We start from the raw sequence: 23,344 nt of genomic DNA on the forward strand, positions 1-23,344 counted from the left end.
GATAATAACAGTATCTACCTTAGAGGTGAGGACAGAAAGAGATAGTGTGTGTGTGTGTGTGTGTGTGTGTGTGTGTGTGTGTGTGTGTGTATATATATATATATATATGGCTTGGTGCTTAGCAGGCATGCAATATACTATTAGTAATTAATATAGGTTTCCTACCTTTCTGTTACTCCAAAGCTTACATTGGAATAATTAAAGCATATGACTTTGCTGCCCTCCAGAGGGTCACAGTCTAGTATTATGATGTATTATGAAACAAATATGCATCACAGGTGTCATAACCACATTAAACATAGGCACACAGGTCTGGGCATATCTGATGGACATCTTCAGCCTCTTCTAAGGCAGAGTAGGCCTCCTGGCACCCCCAGGCCCTTGGGCCGCTGGTCCCTAGCCTGGCACTTCTTCTGTTCTCCCACTATTAGGCTCCAAGGGCTGCCACCACAAATTACCCCAAAGGTGGGGGGGTGGGGTGGAGCTTTAAACAACAGAAACTTATCCTCTCACAGTTCAGGAGGCCAGAAGTCCAAATCAAGGTGGTTTCCTCAGGTGGTTCCTTCTAGAGGCTCTGAGGGAGAATCTGCTCTGTGCTCCTCTGTAGCTTCAGGTGGCAGCCAACAATCCTCAGCATTCCTTGGCTTGTGGGCGCATCACTCCACTCTCTGCCTCCACTGTCACAGTGTTCTCTCAATGATGTGTGTTTTTAATGTCAAATTCCAATTGCTTATTGCTGGTTTATAGGAAAACAACTGACTTTTGTATATTATTAACCTCATATCCTAGAGCCTTGCTATAATTGCTAATTAGCTCCAGGAGTGTTTTGGCAAGTTTCTGGATTTTTCTATACAGACAATCATGTCATCTGTGAAAAAAGACAATTTTATGTCTTCATTCCCAGTCTCTATGTCTTTTAATTCCTTTTCTTTCTTTTTGAATTAGCTGGAGCTTACAGTATAATACTGGAAAGGAGTGCTGGAAGGGGACATTCTTGCCTTTTCCCAGTCTTGGGGGAACGCATCTAGTTTTCTCATTATTAAGCATGATGTTACCTGCAGGGTTTTTTGTAGGTGTTCTTTATCATATTCTATTACTAGTGTGCTGACAGTTTTTTTTTTCCCCTAAAATCATGATTGGATATTGGATTATACTGAATGCTTTTTCTGCATCTTATAGATGTGATCATATAATTTTTCTCCTTTAGCCTGTTGATGGGATGGAATACAGTCACTGATTTTCCAATGTTGAATCAGTTTTGCATGCCTGAAATAAATCCCACTTGGTTATAGTGTTTGATTCTTTTTATACATTGTTTTGGATTCAATACGCTAATATTTTGTTGAGTATTTTTATGTTATGCTCATGAGAGGTAACGGTCTGTAGTTTTCCTTTCTTACAATGTCTTTTTTTTAAAGCAATTTCTACATCCAATGTGGGGCTTGAACTCACGAACCCGAGATCAAGAGTCACATGCTCTACCAACTGAGCCAGACTTTCTTATAATGTCTTCATCTTGTTTTGGTTTTAGGATAATGGTAGCTTCACAGAACAAGTTAGGAAGGGTTCCTCTGTTCCTATTTTCTATAAGAGATTGTAGAGAATCGGTATCATCTTTTCCTTAAATGTTTGATAGAATTCACCAGTGAAACCAACTAAGTGCACTGTTTTCTGTCTTCGAAGTTTATTAAATTTTGATTCAATTTCTTTAGTAGATACAGACCTATTCAGATGATCTATTTCTTCTTGCGTGAGTTTTGGAAGTTTGTGTCTTCCAAGGAATTGGTCCATTGTACCTAAGTTATCAAACTGCCTTTACAGACTTGTTCATAATATTCCTTTATTATCCTTTTAACATCCACGGGATCAGTAGTGACAATGCCCCTTTTATTTCTGATATTAGTCTTTTGTATCTTCTTTTTTCTTGGTTAGCCTGACTAGAGGTTCATCAATTTTATTGATATTTTCAAAGAACTAGCTTTTAAGGGCACCTGGGTGGCTCAGTCGGTTAAGTGTCTGCCTTCAGCTCAGGTCATGAGCCCAGGGTCCTGGGATCTAGCCCCACGTCGGGCTCCCTGCTCGGTGGGGAGTCTGCTTCTCCCTCTCCCTCTCCCCTGGCCCCTCCCCCTGCTTGTGCTTTCTCTCTCTCTCTGTCATATAAATAAATAAATCTTAAAAAAAAAGAATTAGCGGGGCGCCTGAGTGGCTCAGTCGTTAAGCGTGTGCCTTCAGCTCAGGTCATGATCCCAAGGTCCCGGGATCGAGCCCCGCATCAGGCTCCCTGCTCGGTGGGAAGCCTGCTTCTCCCTCTCCCACTCCCCCTGCTTGTGTTCCCCCTCTCGCTGTGTCTCTCTCTGTCAAATAAATAAATGAAATCTTAAAAAAAAAAAAGAATTAGCTTTTAGTTTTGTTGATTTTTCTCTACTGATTTCTGCTCTTTACTTCTTTGATGGCCTTCTATGTACTATCTCTCTTTACACTTCTGTCCTCTCCAATCCTCCTACCCTCCTGCAGCCAAAGTCATCTTCCTACAAAACTGATTATGTTTTTCACCTGCTTAAAACACTTCAATGATGGGGCGCCTGGGTGGCTCAGTCGTTAAGCGTCTGCCTTTGGCTCAGGTCATGATCCCAGGGTCCTGGGATCGAGCCCCGCATCGGGCTCCCTGCTCGGCGGGAAGCCTGCTTCTCCCTCTCCCACTCCCCCTGCTTGTGTTCCCTCTCTTGCTGTCTCTCTCTCTGTCAAATAAATAAATAAATAAATAAAAATCTTTAAAAAAAAAAACACTTCAATGGCATCTTTTGCCCTCAAGATGAAGCCTAAACTTCTTACTGTTATATCAAAAGCCTTGCATGATTTGGTCTGCCCATTCTTTCAGACTTACCATGTCTCACCCTCAGACCTCCTGGCAATTTGACAGCACAGCAAAATAAGTCTTTACACAAATATTTATTTCAATTATAGGTAAGGAAGAGATACTTAAGTAGGTCAATAGAATGTCCAGGAAACTCTTGAAATAATTGATTCAGATTTTTTAAAGCCCATAAAGAAAAAGCTAGAGGAAGGGCTGGTAACCAAAAATTAATATAAAATAGATTTTTGAAAGTAGTGTTTAGAGACCTAGAGATCATAATGGAAGTTTGAAAGAAAAGTACAGAAAAGAAGGCACATCCAAATATATCTTTTCATTGTACATGTATATGAGGGCAACACAAAAAAACGTAAACTCAAAAGGAAAAAAGTATCCACAATCCCACTATCCTAATGTAACTACTACTACATTCTGCCATAGTTATTATGACATATTCAGATACGATTATAGTGACAGGCTTGAAGGCTGTATCTCCATGGTTCTCAACCCTGGCCTATTAGAATCACCTGAGGGAACTTTTAAACACTAAGGCACCTACGTCTGATTCCTGATCTGCTAAATCAGAATCTCTCGGTGGTGAGGACCTGGGCTAAGAGCCAATGTATGTAGACAGACTCCTCTGTGTTGGCAGCGCTCTCCCCTCAAACCTGAGTTTATTCTTGTTATCAACCAACTGGGAAAGTGCAAAGTTCCTCGGACAGAAGACAGTATCTTTTAAAGCGGTGATTCTCAACTTGGAACCATATTGGACTCACCTGAAGAGCTTAAAAAAATCCCAATGCCCAGGCTACACCTGAACCCCATGACTTCAGAATCTATACCAGGTAGGACGCAGGCATGGGTAATTTGTTTAAGCTTCCCGGGTGATTCCAATATGCAGTCCAATTGAGGAGCCACTGTGCTGAGAGCTCCAGGTGAGCTACAAAGAAGGAATGTGACTCTCTGGGTCTTGACCATATAGGTACCAAGATGTGTAAGAGGAAGTCTTTGAACAGTGGGGGTTGTGAACAGGCTAGAAGCTGTGAAGCAAAGAGCCCAGTCCAGTCCTGCCAGGCCACGCTCTGCCACTGTGAACTGAGGAGGGCTCTGGTCTGAGCTATCTACAGAAGAAACAGAACACTGTAGTTTGCAAACCAGATGACCTTTTTGGCTTTCTTATGCTCTCGGGGTTTATTTCTCTGTTGTTCCCTTTTAGTCTTCAGTGAAATATTTTTAGCTGTGCTTAGAGGAACCAAGAAAAGGTTTTTGTTGTTGTTTTCTCCCCCCTCTTTTTTAAAGCATTAAAGAGAACCCGTGCTCTCTAGAGTCCACTTGATGGTGGCGGCAGTTCTTGAAGTAAGAGACCCTCCGGGAGATGGTGACACACAGGGTTAAAGACAGGGGTCATGTGGCATTCCTCATCACTGCACTTCCCATTCTTCCAAAATCTTCCAGTACTGAGACTTAGGGTCTGCGTTTTGTTATTATAATGGCACTATTCTGTCTTATATCTTCCTACTCTGTCCTTTTTAACTGTTTACACACATTTATTGAATATTCACTGTGCACCAGGAACACTACATGAGGCACTGGGAGTACACCTGTGAGCAGGACATTCATATCTCCTGCCTTTACGAAGCTTACTGGGGATCAAATTGACAGTGTGAATTTGGAAAAAAGAGAAAGCTCTGTGGAATAGTGGGATGAGTAGAAAGTTTGGCGCCAAGTGGAGAGGGGTTTGAATGCTGGCTTGATCACATACCGTTCTGTGAACTCAGGTAAATTCTTTCTATGGTGACTTTCTCATTTGTTAAGATGCATTTAAGTACCACCTACTTCACAGATTTATCCACCAATTCATTCATTCATTCATTCATTCATTCATCCATGCAACAAATGTTTACTGAGCAATTACCAAGTGCTGGGCACTGTTTTAGGCACTAAGAAGTGGTAGTGAAAAAAATAGACAAACCCCTTCCATCTGCCCTCCCTCTCGTGGGAGGGGACAAACAACAAGTAGGTAAAACATAGATATCCAACAGTGGAAAACACTCTGGAGAAAAATGGCACAGTAGAGGGAATGGGGAATGCCAATGGAGGTTAGGGTTACAACTTTAAGTGGGATGGGCAGGGGATATTTGAGCTAACGTCTGAAAAGGTGAGGCAGTCTCTGCAGATGTCTGGGGAAGAACATCCCAAACAAAGAAATGAGCAAATGCCAAGAGTCTGAGGCAGTGATGGGCCTGACGTATTTGAGGCGCAGCAAGGAGCCCTGTATAGTATAATAAACAAGAAGAGTGGTAAGAAAACAGAGGAGTCTAGACTGTGGAAGGGCCTTGGTTGAGCATGGTAAAAACTCTGGCTCTTATACTAAGAGAAATGGGGAGCCACTGGAGAGTTCTGAACACAGGAGTAACTAGGGCTATCTTGCACTTAACAGGATGGATCACTTAGGCTTCGGCGTGGAACTGGACCACCGGGAAGCAAGCGTGAAAGCAGGCAGGAGGGCGTCATGTAGGAGAGAGTGGTTGTCCAGACAGACTGATGGCGGGAGAAGGAGCGAGAAGTGGCTGGACCTCCAGATATTTAAGGTAAAGCCAATAGGCTTTGCTGATGATTAGTGTCAAAAACATGATGCTAAGGTTTTTGACCTGAGCAACTGGAAGGATGAAGTTACCATGTAGTGGGGTAGGGAAGATTCTGGGAGGCAGGGGATGTGAATCGGGAGTTTGCTTCTACATCTGTGAAGTGTGACGTGCCTACACACCCACGTAAAGGAGGCAACTGGGTAAACGGGTCTGAAGTATGGGGAAAGAGGACTAGGCATTCACTATACATTTGGGAGTTATCAGCTTCAGATGACACATGGGGCTGGCGAGGTCCTCCACGCAGTTGTGGCGAGGACAGGTAAAGCAGAAAGCACCAAGTACAGCATCAGGCATATATTAAGTGTTCAATAAACACTTTCTCAGTGTAGCCATAGGGAACTTGGCAGGCCATTCGGGGAAACAGTAAACTAGGCCTTGGGGTATATTTTAGACTGCCCCAGGTTTATAGGCCTTTCACAGATGACTTGGGTTTTCACAAGCCTTTGGAGGTTAAAAATAATTGGTTTTGGCTTTCATATCTTTGTGTCTTCACAGAGAATTCCTTACAAAAGTAGACTGAGCACTAAAGTCCCAGTGCTCTTGCCCACATGGTGACTATAAAACACATTGTGGCAGCAGACAGGAGCTTTCCCAGAGCACAGAGCAGCTACCCACACTCAGCTGAAACAGACGAAACCTCCACTTTACTAAATCAGCTCCCTGAAGGCTGGCATGAGCTCAGAAAACACACACACCTGGACACCAGGGTCTGGCTCCTTTGAAGCTCCAGGTGGCTCTTCTCTCTGCCGGACTAATGGGCACATTCCTGGATCCTCCTAAGTGAGATTTCCTTAGGGTTCTGTGCTGAGTGCTCTGCCTCCCGATACTGGTAGGCCTAACCCCCTCTCTTCCTTTGAGGCCTTGCTCAAAAGCCGCCTTCCAACGAGGCCCACCCTGACTACCACATTCAAACTCCCAATCTCTCCTCCAGCGTTCCCCTGTCCTGCTCTATTTTCTGCCATGCCACTTACTACCTTCCAAGACATTGAAAACTTGACTTATTGGTTATACTTTTTGTTCAGTGACTGACTTTGGGACTCAGTGACTGGGATATTCTCACAGCACAGAACACTGCTTGACACACTGAAGTTGCTCAAGACATTGGTTGAATAAAGGAAGAAGTGCTCACCTCACTGCTGGGGCAGCAACCTGTAGCCCTGAGCCTTTCCCCAGGACCCCCAACTTTGAACAGCAGAAGCTCAGAGAACCCAGAGCCTCCCCAGGAACCAGACTGCCCTCCTTTCCCACAGGTATCATCCAATCAAGCTGTAGCTGAGTACACTGAGAGCCTGAGTGTCCCCCCCACCCCACCCCAGGAGAATACGAGATTAATTCTTGGGCAATCTTGGGGCAGCCCCACATCCTGGTTATTCTTGTTCAGTCCCTCAATTATGTCCTTGTCGGTTTCCTCATGTTCAAGTCACTGCTCTCTGCTTCTTCTCAGCCCCATCTCCCACTTCTCCCTGCCTGTGCTATGCTAACTTTCCACTGTGTTCTGCAAAGTCTTGTCCCTTTACATCCTCAGCTTCTTCGTGAATGCCCCTTCCATCCACTGCTCTCACAGAAACCTGGGTCTCCCCTGAAAACGCCACTTCCTCTCCGGCCCTGTGTGATGGCGGCTGCTCTTTCTTGTATTCCCCATGCAGCTGAGGATCCCTTGTATCCTCTTTGTACTCCATCTATGCTTTCAAGCCACCACTTATGTCATTCTTATTGGATAAAATCAAAAACAAAAACCCGTTCATTATTGATGCTATCCAGAAATACTACCTCCTACCCCTCCCCCTGCCATTCTCAGTTACTCCCGTCCCATTCACTAAGTCTTTAGCTCACAAGACACCCTTTCCAATCGAGCTTATAAGGTCATCTGTTTGGCTTAGAATTTTCAGTTTTATCCCAATTACAAAGAGCATAGTTGGTACTCAAGGAATATTTGTGGGACACCTGGGTGGCTCACTCAGTCAATTGAGCATCAGACTCTCGGTTGTGATCTTGGAGTCAGAAGATCAAGCCCTGAGTCAGGCTCTGTGCTCAGCGGGGAGTCTACTTGGGACTCCCTCTGCCTCTCCCTCTGCCCTTCTCCCTGCTCGCGCACACACACTTTCTCTCTCTCTCTCAAATAAACAAATAAAATCTTAAAAAAAAAATATTTGCTAAATGAATTAGAATAAATGAAACCTGGGGCATGGAGAAGGAGGTAAGTTGAGGTTCAAGTCTCATTTTTGGGTTACATCCTTCCCAGTTTAGCAGACACTGATAAGGGTACAGGATAGGCCGAATGTCATCCTTGGATGATTATTATTATCCCCACTTTATAGCTCACTCAAGATTATAGTTAGTAAGATGTGGAGCTGGGCTTCAAAAATCCGTATCTGACAGCACAGCCCATGTTTTTAACTGCCAAAAAACACTGCCCTCCTGGGCGCCTGGGTGGCTCAGTTGGTTAAGCGACTGCCTTGGGCTCAGGTCATGATCCCGGGATTGTGGGATCGAGTCCCACATAGGGCTCCCCCTGCTCTGTGGCGAGCCTGCTTCTCCCTCTCCATCTGCCTGACACTCCCCCTGCTTGTGCTCTCGAACTCTCTCTCTCTAATAAATAAATAATCTTTAAAAACAAAACACTTCCCTCCTGAACAACACAGCTTGCAGTTAAAAGACATGGTTCCTAAAGCTCACTGCATATAAGTATTCTGAATAATTTTCATAGCGTTGACACAAGATTTTGTCATAATACAAGCAGTAGGGAATTCTCAAAGGAAACAGAAAACTATTTTTCCCCACAGAGTATAATTAAAAGAATATAGTGAAGACCAAAAAAAAAAATCCAAAACATCTATTTTCAGATTTGTGGGGAATCACTGGGTATAGAGACATTTTAATTAAGACTAGTCCTGTATAATAGGATTTCAAGAATGGAAAGCACCTGAGAGGGGGGGAGACAATTTTCACGCAGCTCTATCTGTGCAGGACTCTCAGTTAAGGCACCTATGATTTGTGGGCTGAATCTAACCCACTATCTTGTTTTTCTGATGGCCCATGAGGTAAGAGTTATTTGTAACAGCTGAGAAAAAAAAACAGACTATCTCATGATACATAGAAATTATATTAAAATTTCAGTGTCCATAAATGAAATTTCATGGGAATACAGACCTACTCATTTGTCTACATGCTGTCCCTGCCTGCTTTTATGTTACAGCAACAGAGCTGAGTAGTTGTAACAGAAACAATAAAGCCAATGTTGGCTAAAATGGTGACCCTCTGGCCCTTACAGAAAAAGTTGGCCAACCCATTATAGATTCTTTCTTCTGACTTATCTTTCAGTTCACTAACACGGTCTTCAGTTGTATCTAATCCTGCTAAATCCTATTGAGTTTTTAATTTTACTTAATGTGTTTTTCAATTCTAGAAGTTTTGTTTTTCCAAATCGGATATTTTGCTTTTTATAATCCCCTAACCACGTATATAATACATAATTCAATCTCGTCTTTATTTCTTTAAATATAGTATATCTAATTGCTTTATCAGTTGTGTCTGGTAATTCTGACTTCACAAGTCTTTGCAGGTCCCCCTCTGTTGTCTGGTGTTTTTCATGGTTCTCACCAATGGAGCCTTATTTTCTCGTGTGCTTTACTGTTAGCTGTTCACTTCCTTGAAAGGTTATTTGCAAGGAGCTCACATCTTCCTCCAGAGCAGGCCTGCATTTGCCTCTGCCAAGACCTTGGCAGCACTGCCAATCTGTAATACCTTAAACTCTCAAATACTTAAAGTTCACGGCTTGAGGTTCCATAGATCACCTGGCTGTGAATATCAAGCGTTGCTTTTTTATTAACTTATTGCCCTGATCCACTCAGAGTTCTGGCAACCTTTTCTGGTTGAGGGGTGCAGGTTTCCTTCTAGTTCCTTCTATGCTGAGTCCTTCGGGGTTCTAGTTTAATGTGGAAAGGATCAAAAGATGGAAAATAGGGAAGAGATATTAGTAGACCTGCAGGCTAGAAGGCAAAGGTCTAACATTTAAACTCTGATTAAAGGGGAGTAGAGAGAGAGTGGGCAGAGGCAATGTTTAAACAGATAATGGCCGAAAAATTTCCAAAACGTATGCAGTCCTATACTCCAGAAGTATAGTGACAGATGGTGGCTACACTTGTGATGAACAAAGCATAACATATGGACTCTTCAAATCACGATGTTGTACACCGGAAGCTAATGTAACATGGTGTGTCAACTATATTTCAATTTTAAAAATCAATTCTGTAAAAAAAATTGTTTAATTTAAAAATGTTTAAAAATCTAAAGGAATCCAATCAAGACAAATAAAAAGAAATTCTTACATTTATAAATCTATTCATACTTCCTACAAGCCTTTCTTCTATTCTTCCTAAAAATCTTGGGAGGTAGGTATTATTATCTACATTTTTTCATATGGAAAAACTGGTATTCAGAGAACTAAGACAAATTATTTACAGTCATGTAATTCTAAGCAGCAGGGGCAGAATTCAAATCTAGTTCTTCTGATTCAAGTTCAGGTTCTTCCCTGTACATCGGAAGTAGAACACAACACAGCAGAAGGTGACTTCGTAAGAGGAGATCCAGCCACTGCTAAGGGATCACCTCCAGAACTCAGAACCTTGAACTTGGAAACTTTTCCCTGGAAGCAGGTAAAAATCATTCCCACACAGCTGTGCTTTCTTCTGAAGATAAGCACCAGACTGGAAAAGTCTTTTCAATTAGAGGCAGGAACATTCTAGCTTGTACCTTCACTTGTGAGTTACTCCCCAGGCTAAAGACCAAGTTGAACTCAAATGCTTCCTGGGCCTGGCCTGGGATGCAACAGCAAGCCGCAAAACAGCCCACGGTGTACCAGCCACCTGTCAGGAGAGCAGGACAGGAGCGTCCTAATTCCTCTCCCCACGCCACTGGAGACAGTTTAAATACTGTAGTTAACATACCCTAGGTAACATGCCTTTTGTTCATCAATGTGACTTGACTTGGTAAATTACTACATCTTTTCCATTCTGGTGACATTTCACTTGTTTACAGCTTATACTTGATTTCTTTTTCGCCCAGAGCACTAAATTAAGAATTTTTCTAAGGGCGAAGCCTATGGCTTTCTAACATAATTGGGCCCCATTCCCCAGATGTTAACATGTGGCTGACATCTCTCCACTAGCCTGGTATAAAGAGCAGACCATCCTTCCCTTGGGGCTGCCTCCGCGATGTATAAAAGCTGGGAGAATTACAACTCCTGAACTCACAGTATGAGGCACAAGAACCACAAAGCCAGAGGCCAGGAAACAGCCCAAGGCAGGACAATTCAGTGGGAAAGCCAGATAGCCCCAGATTCGATGTCTTGTGTGTAGGCGCAGTCATCACCATCACAAGCAGCTACAGTCAAGGGCTAATGCAAGACAGGAAAGCGAGGAGACACAATTCCCATCTTTCATGTCTGTCTGGTACAGAACAGGGGCCACGGGTGTACAAAGACGACTGACAACCGAAAGGAGCTACAGGTGGTTTTGCAACCATTTACTGCAGCTCAGCCATGCGAGAGGTGCCATGCAGGGCACCAACACACAGAATGGATGCAGCCCAATCCCGAGGCATCCCAGCCTAACTGGGGAAGTGCACGGTCACCCACCTATCCTTTGTGCGTCCATCCATGCAACTACGGTCCAGGTGTACCAAGCACCTCACAAAGATACGCCAGCATTGGCTAGGTGCTAGGGAGACCAAGAAGGTCAGAACAGGGGATTAGATACTCTGTACTTGAAAACCCCTATGAATTAATCATTTCAATTAAATCCTTACACTAACCCAGTGAGGTAGGCATATTGGTGTCCTCATCTTACAGATGAAACTGGGCTCAGAGTGGTTCAAGAGCTTGCCCCAAATCACAAAGAGAGTAAATGGCAATCCGGGATTCGAACCAGCCAGGCCTGGCTCCAAACCCGTGCTCTTAATAAATTGATAATTATTACAGTTGGTTATAGTACGACGAGATCATTGGTGACAGAGGGAGAAAATTCACAGGAAGCATCAAGGAAGAGATCATGAATTTTGTGTAGGGAAGAGGTGGCCTTTGAGTTTTCCCAGGTGAGCAGCAAGGAAAGGGCAGTGCGGGCACAGATAAGAAGCCCATGCCAAGGCAGAGGGGAATGGAGGGTTTGCCTGTGGCAGAAGGATAGGAGATAATGCGGGAGGGAAGTCTGATCACGGAAGGCTTTGCACGCCAGGCTGCAGAGCATCTTTGCCAGGCCACTGCCTCCTGCTGTAACTCAACCATCCTCTGCTCTGTAGCAGAAGCCTTTCCGGGGTCCTCCTTGTCCCTCGAACCTGGCAGGAACTGCCTGTGCCAGCCAAATCAAAGGCTTTATGTTTGCACCCACAATCCCATCCTCTCTGGGCCCCTGCAAACAGTACATGCTCCAAGAGTCTGCTGACAGACTGAGGCCAGAGGCCCCAAGGAGTCCTCCACCTGACACAGAACGGAGCGGGTGACCCTTCGAAGTTGGACCCCAGCTCCCAGAGACATCTCTACCACAGAGTTAAGGCGCCTTCTCATTCTACTCACAGTTTAGAGTCCAGCTTCAGGAGGAAACCCAACCGATCATACTCTGAAAAAGAAAAGCAGGAAATGTCACTGAAGTCAAGCCACTGTTGACACTAGCAGATTGCATTCCCCAGACACAGACCATGGGGACAGACAACTGCTCAAGGAACAGAGCCAAATACATAAGCCACGACTAAATCTAAGTCACAGAACTCCTGCTGAACACCTGTTTTTATGAAGGACCAGATTCAATGCCAGGTGTTTCCCAGACCCTCTGGGCCCCCAGTCCTATGCTGGCATGTAACTGCCTTCCTGTTTAAATGTGGTACTTGACTGAAATTTACTTAAAACACAAAACCAGACCCCTGGAGAAGTAACAGGGCCAGAAGCAATCTGCCTCCTCTAAGCTCAAATCATAATTTTTGCTAAAGCAGCTGTGTTCACTACGGAGTGAAGGCGTGGCAGCCAAGGGGTCTTCAAATCCATGGCAATGAACCCATCCTCTTCTTGACAACCACAAAGAGCTGACAGATCTGATTACATAAAGAGTAGGAAACTGAAAATGAAGTCTAAAAATAAGTTGTTAAGATGTTTATGACAAATGATAAATCATGAATAGGTTAAGTTCTTTACATCTTTCCTCATTCTAAAATGAAGTTGAAACGGTTTTACAAAGTTGTATGAAGTACACGATTTTTTAAAAAGAAGGTATCTGGGACCAAAGGGGGAAATAAGCATAAGAAAAATAATAAAATACAGCCAGGATAAGAATACCAAAACCGGATGACCTATAAGGTCCTATATGCTCGCTGGAGGAAGATTAAAGATTTACCCCCAAGATTTCTCACAGCTGAAGCTAAATGCAAAGCACTGATAAAATGGTTTCCAGTGTTCATAAAATAAACCAGGAGAATCACAGCTATTCCTGCTACTAAGACTTGAGAAGTGTCATAAGATTATTTCTTATATCTTTGTTCAAGGATTGCAAAGTGTGTGTGTGTGTGTGTGTAAAGAGTGACCACATCAAAATAAGACAGCCTATGAATGCAGTTCCCAGTCGGGCTGGCTTCACCTGAGGATAAAACAGAATACCAAGACCAAACAACCAATGGAAAAGACCATGAAGCAAGGCTTTTGAGGAACTCAGGCTTTAATAAGCAATGATGGGCCAAGAGGAGGAAGTTACACATCCTGACAAGTACCTCGCAGGAGTCATTCTGCAAGGCTGAGTAAAGTCCAGATTTGAACTCTTTCTTAAGCAGCAGAGCTGCAGTGAGAGTAATTCCTCTTCTTATAATTGAAGATACCAGCTAGAACACACAGCCCAACAGAAGCTTGCCTCTCAGGAGAATACTCTTGGGCAGTCAAAGCCTTTCCTCAAAATAATTCTGCTTTTGCTCTAACTCAGATAAATGGATAGGAGACTTTGCTTAATATATCAGGAACCTATAAAAGTCAGTAAGAAAAAAATATGTTTCAATTTTAAAAATAAACTGAAAACAAAATTTGCAAAAAGGGTTAGTTTCAAAGGTTAATACTCTTCCAGCAATCCTATTTATCATTCCATAAAAAAAGAAAATCTCATTAACTTGCCCACACCTGTTGCTTTTCCCCCATGTGCTCATAACCTTGGGGCAACTAGCCTGCTACTGCTCCTCGGACCCAGGCTAGGATGCCCTTGGACATACAATGAATCCACGCTTTGGCTGGTTCCTTCCAGAGACACCAGAGAATATTTTCCCCTTGTTGCAAACTCAGATGTCAGGGCCACGCAAGAACATAACACAAATAAGGGAAGGAGGGGGAATGTGATACTCTCCCATAGTAACTCATACTACTGATTTTAGTTGCAGTAAAAACAAATCCTGTTGAAATGTCTTTTTTTCACCATGCATTTTTGTACAGTGGCCATAATGATATATCTATGGATTATTTTCCAGTGGCATCTTAAGTTTTGTTTTACACATGCATATACTAATTGCATATTAAATAGATAAGAACACTTTGCATTTCTAAAGAAATTCCCTTGATGGCTCTCTTGGACCGTCATTTTCTCTCTTTTCTTAAGAGACATGAGTACCAGAGATATTTCATTTTACTCTGTAATTTAAGGAAAGGTAACTGTGTGAGCCCAACAGTGATAAATGGCAACTGACACTGCCTTCGGGTCACAGAGCCAAGAGGGAGTGGAGCCCATCTGGAGACTCCATGCCTTGTCGAAGGGGGAGCATCCACCAGCGCCAGCTAACAAAGGCAGTCAGTGATGCAGGCCCAACGCTGCCACGTTCTGGCTTTTTTTTTTTAAGCCAAGAATCTGGATCTTTGAACGTAAATCTTCTCAATGTGTAACTATTAGCAACAGATTCAAGAAAAATGTAAAGATCATGGGAATTACCCAAAATACGTCCATGGGCAGGATTCAGCCAGTGGGCTCACGGTCTATAAACTCTGTCCTAGGCTGGCAGCCCATGAGGACTGGACGCGCTTCTCTTTCATGGCTGCACACAGTAGATGCTCCATAAATATTTGCTGACTGTTATTACCAGGATTATTTGGTCACGATGGTCATATATCCAGATCAAATTAGTCTAACAGGATGCTAAAAAGAGTATTTCAGGGGTGCCTGGGTGGCTCAGTGGGTGAAATGTCTGACCCTTGATTGCGGCTTGGGTTGTGATCTCAGGGTCATGAGATCCTGCTGGGAGTCAGGCTCTGCACTGGGCGTGGAGCCTGCTTGGGATTCTCTGTCTCCCTCTGGCCCCTCTCCCCCATTGCTTGCTCACTCGCTCACTCTCTCTAAAAAAGAGTATTTCAGCCAAGCCTCTGGGATGATAAATTTCAGACACTAAAGTGAGGTTCTAGACTGAGATGTAAATTTTCAAGGGAAATATCTGAAAGCTTGTTACATAATTCGAAAGGCCCTCCCTACATCAGATATAAAAGTAACTGGCTATGAGCAATTAAGGAGGGAGAATTTGAACAGCTTCCCTGGAGAGAGCAGTGCTATGGACTCCATCTCACTTAAGGGGCAGGATGGGTAGTACTTGTCTCTCCCTCACGCCTGGTGAGGGAAGCTTCACTTTGACCCTTAAAGAGTGGGGAACGTGGTGGACTTCGGGTGCCTGACTTGCACCTGACCAGTGTAAAGGACACAAGTTGGGCTGGATGGAAGGAGAGATGCATTAGAACTGGCCTGCACCCCTAGAATTTGTTGTAGAAAAGGATGTATCAATGAGCTGGTGTGGGTTTGTTTTAGGTCCCTTCCAAAACACCTGTCCAGACGGTGGCCAGGGCCGCAGCAGAGAGCAATGGGGGCAGACACCGAGTCCCAGCAGCTGCAGAAAGATTGACAAGGTTCTGGCGAGTGCATTGCCCCCATCAGGGGAACTGCACAGCAGAGGTCCCTTGTTGGAGGGGGTCTCCAAATGCCTACCAGAGCACCCCACAAACGTTAGCTTTAAACACTCAACAGCTGAGACAGTGCTAACGGGATCTTAGGTCTTTTCTGCTCCCATTCTCTCTCTCCCTTCCCCACCGATTCCAGAGAGGTCAGAAACTGCAGGCAGCATCTGGGGAGGACTGCGAGAAGGCCAAGGAGGGCACATCCCCTTCCCAGGGTCAGGCACCTGCGGGTACGAAGCTCTGAGTGCAGGAAGGGGAGGTCACTGTAGCTTTGAATGAATTGAAAGCTATGGCTATTACATAAGGCTGGATACTCTAATTTTGGAATTGGTGACTCAATGTGACCATGGGATTTTTATTATCTCAGTGGTATCAAAAAATTCTCTGGACCTCCCACACTGAAAACACTTTAAGGGGACACGGGGAGACAAAATGAAGCCGGCTTTGATTATTCCCTGATGTTTGAATGTTCAATACACTGGTTGTACTAATTTAGGCAAAAAGGGCAATTTAATGGTTCACACAATCGAAGTGTGGAAAGGGCCAGGGTGCAGAGGGCTTCAGGGACCACAGAAAGTGACTGGAACACCACTGGGCCTCCCTGAGCCATTACTCTCCCCGACCGGCTTCCTTCCTGTCAGAAAACATGCCGCCAGCAACTTTCAGGCACACATCGCCTCTGAAAACGGACAGAGACTCCATCTCTCTGCTCCTAACGGCAAAACTCCCAGGAGTTTGCCTGGTGTGCATCCGTTCCTCACGCCTGCTCTCATCACCGCGACAGGAGACAAGGATTATACAAAATCATGATTCCCACATGACACATGTGGTTAGGAGCATTTACCAGAAGAAGAAATGTGCTGTCCTGAACAAATGCAGGCTCTCGGGAACAGCAGGAAGTCTTCGGAAAACTCAGAGCTAGCTGAATCTCCCGGGTACACTAGGTATGGCCACAGACTACCTGAAATGGGCCACTGTTAAAATGGGCAGTGGCCTTTTTTCTCTCATCCTCATTCTGCTGTGGGATTTTTTTCTCCCCTCACCAATCTTCTTTTAAAATCTTTCTCATAATGCTTTCTGGCTCACCTCCCTCTACTCCCAGCAGCCCTGAAACCTGGCTCTGCCGTGTGAGACCTCGCTCTTCCTGCAGCTCTCAAGGGGAGGCTTTCCTCCCAAACACCAACTTCAGACACGAGGAGGGAAGTACTGATGATGTGCTGTGGCGCTGTTTTTATCACCTATCTTGTGTTTGGGGTTTACTGAGCTTCTTGGATCTATCGGTTTATGGTTTTAATCAAATCTAAAGAATTTCTGGCCATTATTTCTCCAAAAAATTTTTTGCTCTCCCCTCTCTTCAGGGGAGTTCCAATGACACAAGTATTAGGCTGCTGGACATTCTACCACTCACTGATGCTCTATTCATTTTTTTTCCCCCAGTAATTTTGTTCTCTGTATTTTGTTCTAGATAATTCCTATTGAAATATCTTCTAGTTCACCACTCTTATCTTCTGCAGTGTCTAATCGTTTACCGGTTCAGTATAGTTTTCATCTCAAACACTATTTCTCATCTCTAAATTTTTTTTTATATCTTATCTATCTTCCCGTAATATTCTGATTTTCTTCTACCTCCTTGAAGATAGGGAATATGTTTCAATGTCTTTGCCTACTAATTCTATTGTTTGTTATCACTAGGCCTATTTCTATTGGTTGTTTCTCCTCATTAGGGATTGTTTTTTCATGCTTTTCTGAATTGCCTGGTCATTCTTTATATATTTATATATTTTTTAAGCTTTTAATTTTAAGGTTATTTTTAGATTTTATTTATTTTCAGAGAGAGAGAGGGAGTGCGCACAAGCAGGGGGAGGGGCAGAGGCAGAGGGAGAAGCAGGCTCCCCACTAAGCAGGGAGCCCGACATGGTCCTTGATCCCAGGACCCTGGGATCATGACCTGAGCTGAAAGCAGACGCTTAACTGACTGAGCCAGCCCGGCACCCTTAAGTTTTTTATTTTAATTCCAGTATAGCTAACATACAGTGTTGTATTAGTTTCAGGTGAGCCTGGTCATTCTTGATTGGATGCCAGCCATGTGAATGTTACTTTGTTGGGTGCAAGATATTTGTGCATTCCTTAGTTATTTTTGAGATGCAGTTAAATTACTTAGAAAGTTTGATCCTTTCAAGGCTTGCTTTTAAGCTTTGTGGGGTTAAGATCAGAGCAAAGTGGACTTTAGTCTCAGTCTTCAGTCTGAGCTTTTCCTCTCCTGAGGTCCAGACTTGTATACCCAGCTGTCTGCTGGACATGTCTGCCTCCTACAGACACCTGAAATTCAGGCTGCCCCACACAGGTTTCTTTCACCACTCTCGCACGTGCAGAACCTGGTTCTCCTCCTGTAGTCCCTGCCTTAATGAATGGTACCACTATTCACCCAGCTGCCGAGCTTGAAACCTGAGAGAATTCCTTGATCCCTATTTCCTTCTTATTTAATTACCAGGTCCTTTCTTTTAAAGTTTTTATTTAAATTCCAGTTAGTTAACAGAGTGTAATATTAGTTTCAGGTGTACAATTTAGTGATTCAACACTTACATCATCCGGTGCTCAACCTAACAAGTGCACTCCTCAATCCCCGTCACCTATTTCCCCCATCCCCCATCCACCTCCCCTCTGGTAACCAGTTTGTTCTCTATAGTTAAGAGTCTGTTTCTTGGTTTGCCTCTCTCTTTCTTTTTTCCTCTTGGCTCATTTGTTTTGTTTCTTAAATCCCACACACAAATGAAATCATATGGTATTTGTCTTTCTCTAACTGACTTATTTCACTTACCATAACACTCTCTAGCTCTATCCACATCCTTGCAAATGGCAAGCTTTCATCCTTTTTATGGCTGAGTAATATTCCATTGTATATATACCACATCTTCTTTATCCATTCATCTGTCGATGGACACCTAGGCTATTTCCATAATTTGGCTATTGTAGATAATGCTGCTATAAACACTGGGGTGCATGAATTACTATGTTCTTTAAATTTCATCTTCTAAATGGATCTCAAACCCACTTACTTTTGTCCGTTTTTACTATCCCTGATTAAGAAGCCAGCTTCACCTCTCATTTGGATTACCTGCTTCCTGTCTTATCCCTCTCTAACAGATTCTTCCTGATGTGACCAGAGCTATCTTTCTATAGGACAAATATGGTCATGTCATATCTGCTTAACACGCCCCTCTCTGTCAAATAAATAAATAAAATCTTTAAAAAAAAAATAACTGCCGGGGCGCCTGGGTGGCTCAGTCGTTAAGCGTCTGCCTTCAGCTCAGGTCACGATCCCAGGGTCCTGGGATCAAGCCCCGCATTGGGCTCCCTGCTCCGAGGGGAAGCCTGCTTCTCCCTCTCCCTCTCCCCCTGCTTGTGTTCCCTCTCTCACTGTCTCTCTCTCTCTGTCAAATAAGTAAATAAAATCTTAAAAAATAATAATGATAACTGCCTAAAACCTCTGAATGCCCTCTATTGTTCTAAGAATGAATCTTAGTCTCTTGGTTCATAAGGTCCATCAGGATCTGACCTATAGCAACCACTCCAACCTTACTTTTGGAGTCCCTGCACCACCCCCACTCTGCCCCTGCCAAATTCTATGCTCTGGCCAGACTGAGCTACTTTATTTTCCTCCAAAATATCTTTAACATCTCTAGGTCAGCCTTCATATCTGCTTCTCCCTTCACTTAAAATATTATTCCCAACCCCTTTCCACATTGGGTTGTTCTCTGCACATTACTCCTGAACGACCCATGGTCACCTCAAACTCGAAATGCTGCAAATCAGACTTATCTGCACCCTGTCCCCCAGCCCTGTTTTTTGTTTTGTTTGCTAGTACCATTACCATTCAGTCCTCCAAGAAAGACATGTTTGGTGCACCGTCTCTCATTTCTAAATACAGATCCTCCTCCCTACATTGGCGGTCACTGCTTTTGCTGGATCGGCACTGTTGCTTAGGTCATGTGGCAAGCTCTTCATCTGTCTGTACCTGTCCTCCCGGCCTCACCTTCCGCCACTCCCCTTTGGGCAGCTTTTCTGCCTGAGAGCTACTGCAGACAATGTTTCCTCTATTTGCAATGCCCTCACTCACCCTGCTGACTTGGCAAACACCCACTCATCCTTCAAGATACAGTTGTCAAAGCAAAATCTAACAGGTACTTCGGTTAGCACTACAAGGACCTTCATGGCTTGGCCCTTACCTACCTTTCCATCTCCAACTGCACTATCTTCCCCACTGAGCTCTCTGCTCAGGCCATTCCGGCCTTCTTTCTGTTCCTTGAATAAGCCATGAGCTGTCTCAACATAAGACTTTTTCTGAGAAGCAGTGTTTTTCTGTCTGAAATGTGTCCTCTTTACTTGGTTAATTCCCGCTTATCCTTTAGACCCTAGTGCAAATGTACTCTTTCCAAAGAGCATGCGTTGACCCTCCCGCCTAGGTGTGCCCCCTCTTTCACGCTCCTCTAACACAGTATTAGAGCATTAACAATCATTTGTCCTCATGGCACTTCTGTCCTCCTTTGGAAACAAGCCCCTTGAATTTCTTTTAAGGAACTGCCCTTCTTCTCCTACAGGCAAGTGGTGAGACTGTCAACAGGATTTGCCTGCCCAGAGCAGAGGCACTTGACAAAAGCTAGGTTAGTTAGTTGGACTCTTTCCCTCTTAAGCTGAGTGGCGCCAGGGAGTAAAACAGGGTGCTGAAGAAATGGACTGTTTGTTGTAATCTAGCTTCCTGGCACTGCCCTTCATGTTCTTTCCGAGGGCCAGCTGTGTGACATTTAATTGGGTACCCATGACCTTCCAGTAAATTCCTTTTTCTTTAAGTTAGCCGGGTTCAGTTTCTGTTGCTTGCAGTTAAACAATCCTAACTATATATATCTTGTATAGGGTCTGGCACAGAGGTTGGTATTCCATCAATGTGCTAAACAAATGGAAGAATGAACGGAGTGACCAGATGACCAAAAGAGCCTAATGAGTAGCCCTAAGACCTGGATTCTCTGTCTCCTTCCTCTCTGTCACTAGTCTGGCCACCTTTTACAGCGCTTCCGGCCCACCCAGATGATTACGTCATAGTCACCTGCCCTGGCTCTTCTTAGGCACTCCTCCCCCATTTCGGTTTCTGGCTTTTACTTTGGGGTTCCCTTTTGAGGACTCCACATTCATCCAGGCAATTCCCTCCTGCCATTTATAAAAGCCTAAAACTTAACTTTCTCCACAAAGACTTCCTGAGGCTCCTGAGTGACTAACACCATTTCCAGAGCAGCCAGAGATCGGATCTGACCAGCACTGCGCTCTCACATTCAGAAGCTGGTTACTGGTGGTCTGATCTGTGCCCTGTTCCTCATGGAGTTCCCAGACTAGCAGGAAAGCCGAAGTCTGATCTTTAGGAAATGTAAACTAGAATAGAAAGCAATCAGGGAGGCAGAGGCATAATGCTCTGGGACACAGGAGCAGAGTGTCTTACTATCAGGTGCAGGCAAGGCTGTAGATCCCAGAACATCTCACAGTACACAAATGTGTTTCTGAGGTTGCGTGTGAATGCAGCTTAGACAACAGAAATGCTATTTTGAGTGTACCAACTCTTCAGGGTTGATTTGCATCTGGGGAAGCTGGCAGTAAAGCCTGGGTCTCACTGGCAGTCCACTGATGCCAAATCTGTGGTAAGCACAGAAGACTCTGGGACTCGCAAGTCAGCCGTGCACAACGTAGGCTGATGTGCATATGCAGCCCCCCCCCCCCCAGTGCCTGAAGATGTTCTCTCCTCAGGTGTCAAAGCAGCAAGCCCACAGCTATGCAGTGAAGGAGAAATGTTTAGTCTGGTGGTTTGGGCTTTCTGCCTTAGCCAGGCTGCAAAGCTCAGCATTATAAAAATCCCCGACCAAGGAGCACACATGTGTCCTCTGCCTGGCTCCAGGTGGGAAGTGGCATGGATAATGCAAATCTCTGCTCTTCTCCTCCCACACCTGTACCATGTCAGACCCATGAATGCACGCAGTGCTTTTTCAGATGCCTACAGCCTTTGAAATTAACCATTAACTCTTCCATTGCCATTCCAAAGGACCAAGTCAGTGTTCTGAGCTCACGCGAACTCCTAGAAGGTTCAGACACTGGACATAAACAAAAGGGGGCTATGCACTAAAGTGTGTATGCACCCGGTGATGAAACCTCTCTCTCTGTAAGACAAAATTAACAAAACTACAAGGCGAAATATACGCGTCTCCTGTCATCATAATGGGAAACACAAGAACCCCTGAAAAACCAGGCTCACAGAATCCGTGAAAATTCAAAAGACTTGAACAGAACAATTAATAAATTTGAACCGATATACAGAGTACCTTACACCCAAAGAGTGGAGAATGCACTTTCTTTTCAAGCATATATGGAACATTTATGAAAACTGACCACCTCTGAGGCATAAACCCTGATATAAAAAATTATGAACACTGAAATAAGCTCAAGCTTTTCACTTAAAAATTTGAAAATGCCTATTTGTGTTCAACATTTAATATATTTCATAATACTTCGTATTTCATTTTGTTCATAATTCTGTAAAGAAAATTATAAATGCTCTCACAATGCCCGATTTAGATAACCCTAAGTGCCCTCCTGTTTATTTTAGCATGGTGTACGAACAGAATCATTCTCAACCTCTGCTCTCACGTGTAAACAGCCAGGAACACCGCACTACACAGCGAGATCCTATTCTAGGATGAAGGGAGACCTCCCTCAAGCCAAGTATCCTACTCTAGCCTCATTATTAGGCCACAGAGGCCCAGAATGGAATTTCTGGAACACAGGTGCACATTGTGAGCCAGCTGTGCTACTGGCATTTTTGGTCTCCAGTGACCCACTTCCCTTTTTCATTCTAAAGAACAACCACAAAATCTCATCAGCTGTCCCTATAATCTGCACACAGTAGATGTTTAGTAACTAATGGCTGCTGATGACATCGGTGAACATTTCCCACGAAGAGGAACAGTTTGAAGAATACTACTGGGGTATATAAAGTTTATGGGATAAAGATATGGATGTCATTCCATCGGAAAATTACAGTGCTTCATATTAGAATGCACACAAGCCAGCCAGACAGGACAGGCCAACAGGCAAGAAAACGCCAACCACATTAAGGAAGAAGCTCTGCAGCCAGATCTTCTCTAAAGCGGTTGTCTTTGGCTCCAATCTCTGAGCTATGATGAATTGCTAAGTGCAAAGGGCTGAGGGGTAAATGGAACAAGGACCTATCTTAACCGAAACAGGTCTCTCATTTCCGAAGGAATGGCACTGCACAGTCTCCAAAAACAGTCATAAGCTATATTAAACAGAAGTAATACAGGTCATAGCTTGGGTGAAGGAGAAAGTTGGCAACAGTTGCAAATGGACTGTCAGACACAGCAGGCAAAGCGAGAAAGTGAGGGGAACAACTGTTTATCGAGCACCTACTGCATACTCACGCTACTCCCAGTACTTTTACCTACACTCTCTATTTAATCCTTAAGCCCCTACAGGGCAGGCACTATCTCCATTCTACAGATGAGGGAACAGAGGCTTAGAGAGCAGAGAGAACATGTTCAAGATGCCCAACCAGTAAGTGGACCAGCTGAACCAACCCAAGTCTGACTCTGAAGCTTCTTTTCTTTAAATTATGCCACGCTGACTCTCAGAGGCTGCAAGAACTGCAGACCCGCATATGAAGAGAGTAGCTGCTGGGAGGGCAATTATCTATTCCCGCCACCCCTCTGCCCCAGGGTGATGGCAAAAGGCCCCAGCCAGGCCCCCACATGAATCATGGGAGTCAGCAACAGCCCAGAGGGGCTGGCCAAAATGCAAACAGCTCCCACATCATCTCAAGTCAGGGAAATAAATCATAATGGA

General features: G+C 44.2%; 1 protein-coding gene across 3 annotated transcripts in view; it reads right to left on the bottom strand.

Annotated features, from left to right (window-relative positions):
* ST3GAL3 (ST3 beta-galactoside alpha-2,3-sialyltransferase 3) overlaps nucleotides 1-23,344 on the bottom strand; it is a 179,343-nt gene that overhangs the window by 82,139 nt on the left and 73,860 nt on the right. For all 3 annotated transcript variants that reach the window (XM_073902754.1, XM_025856879.2, XM_073902755.1), the window contains one exon: nucleotides 12,068-12,110. In XM_073902754.1, the coding sequence (XP_073758855.1) occupies nucleotides 12,068-12,110 (43 nt within the window). The remainder of the gene's footprint in view (nucleotides 1-12,067; nucleotides 12,111-23,344) is intronic.

The sequence above is a fragment of the Callorhinus ursinus genome, unplaced genomic scaffold (genome assembly GCF_003265705.2).
Source record: "Callorhinus ursinus isolate GAN/ISIS: 27379988/994484 unplaced genomic scaffold, GSC_fseal_2.0 scaffold18, whole genome shotgun sequence".
Taxonomy (NCBI): Eukaryota; Metazoa; Chordata; class Mammalia; order Carnivora; family Otariidae; genus Callorhinus; species Callorhinus ursinus.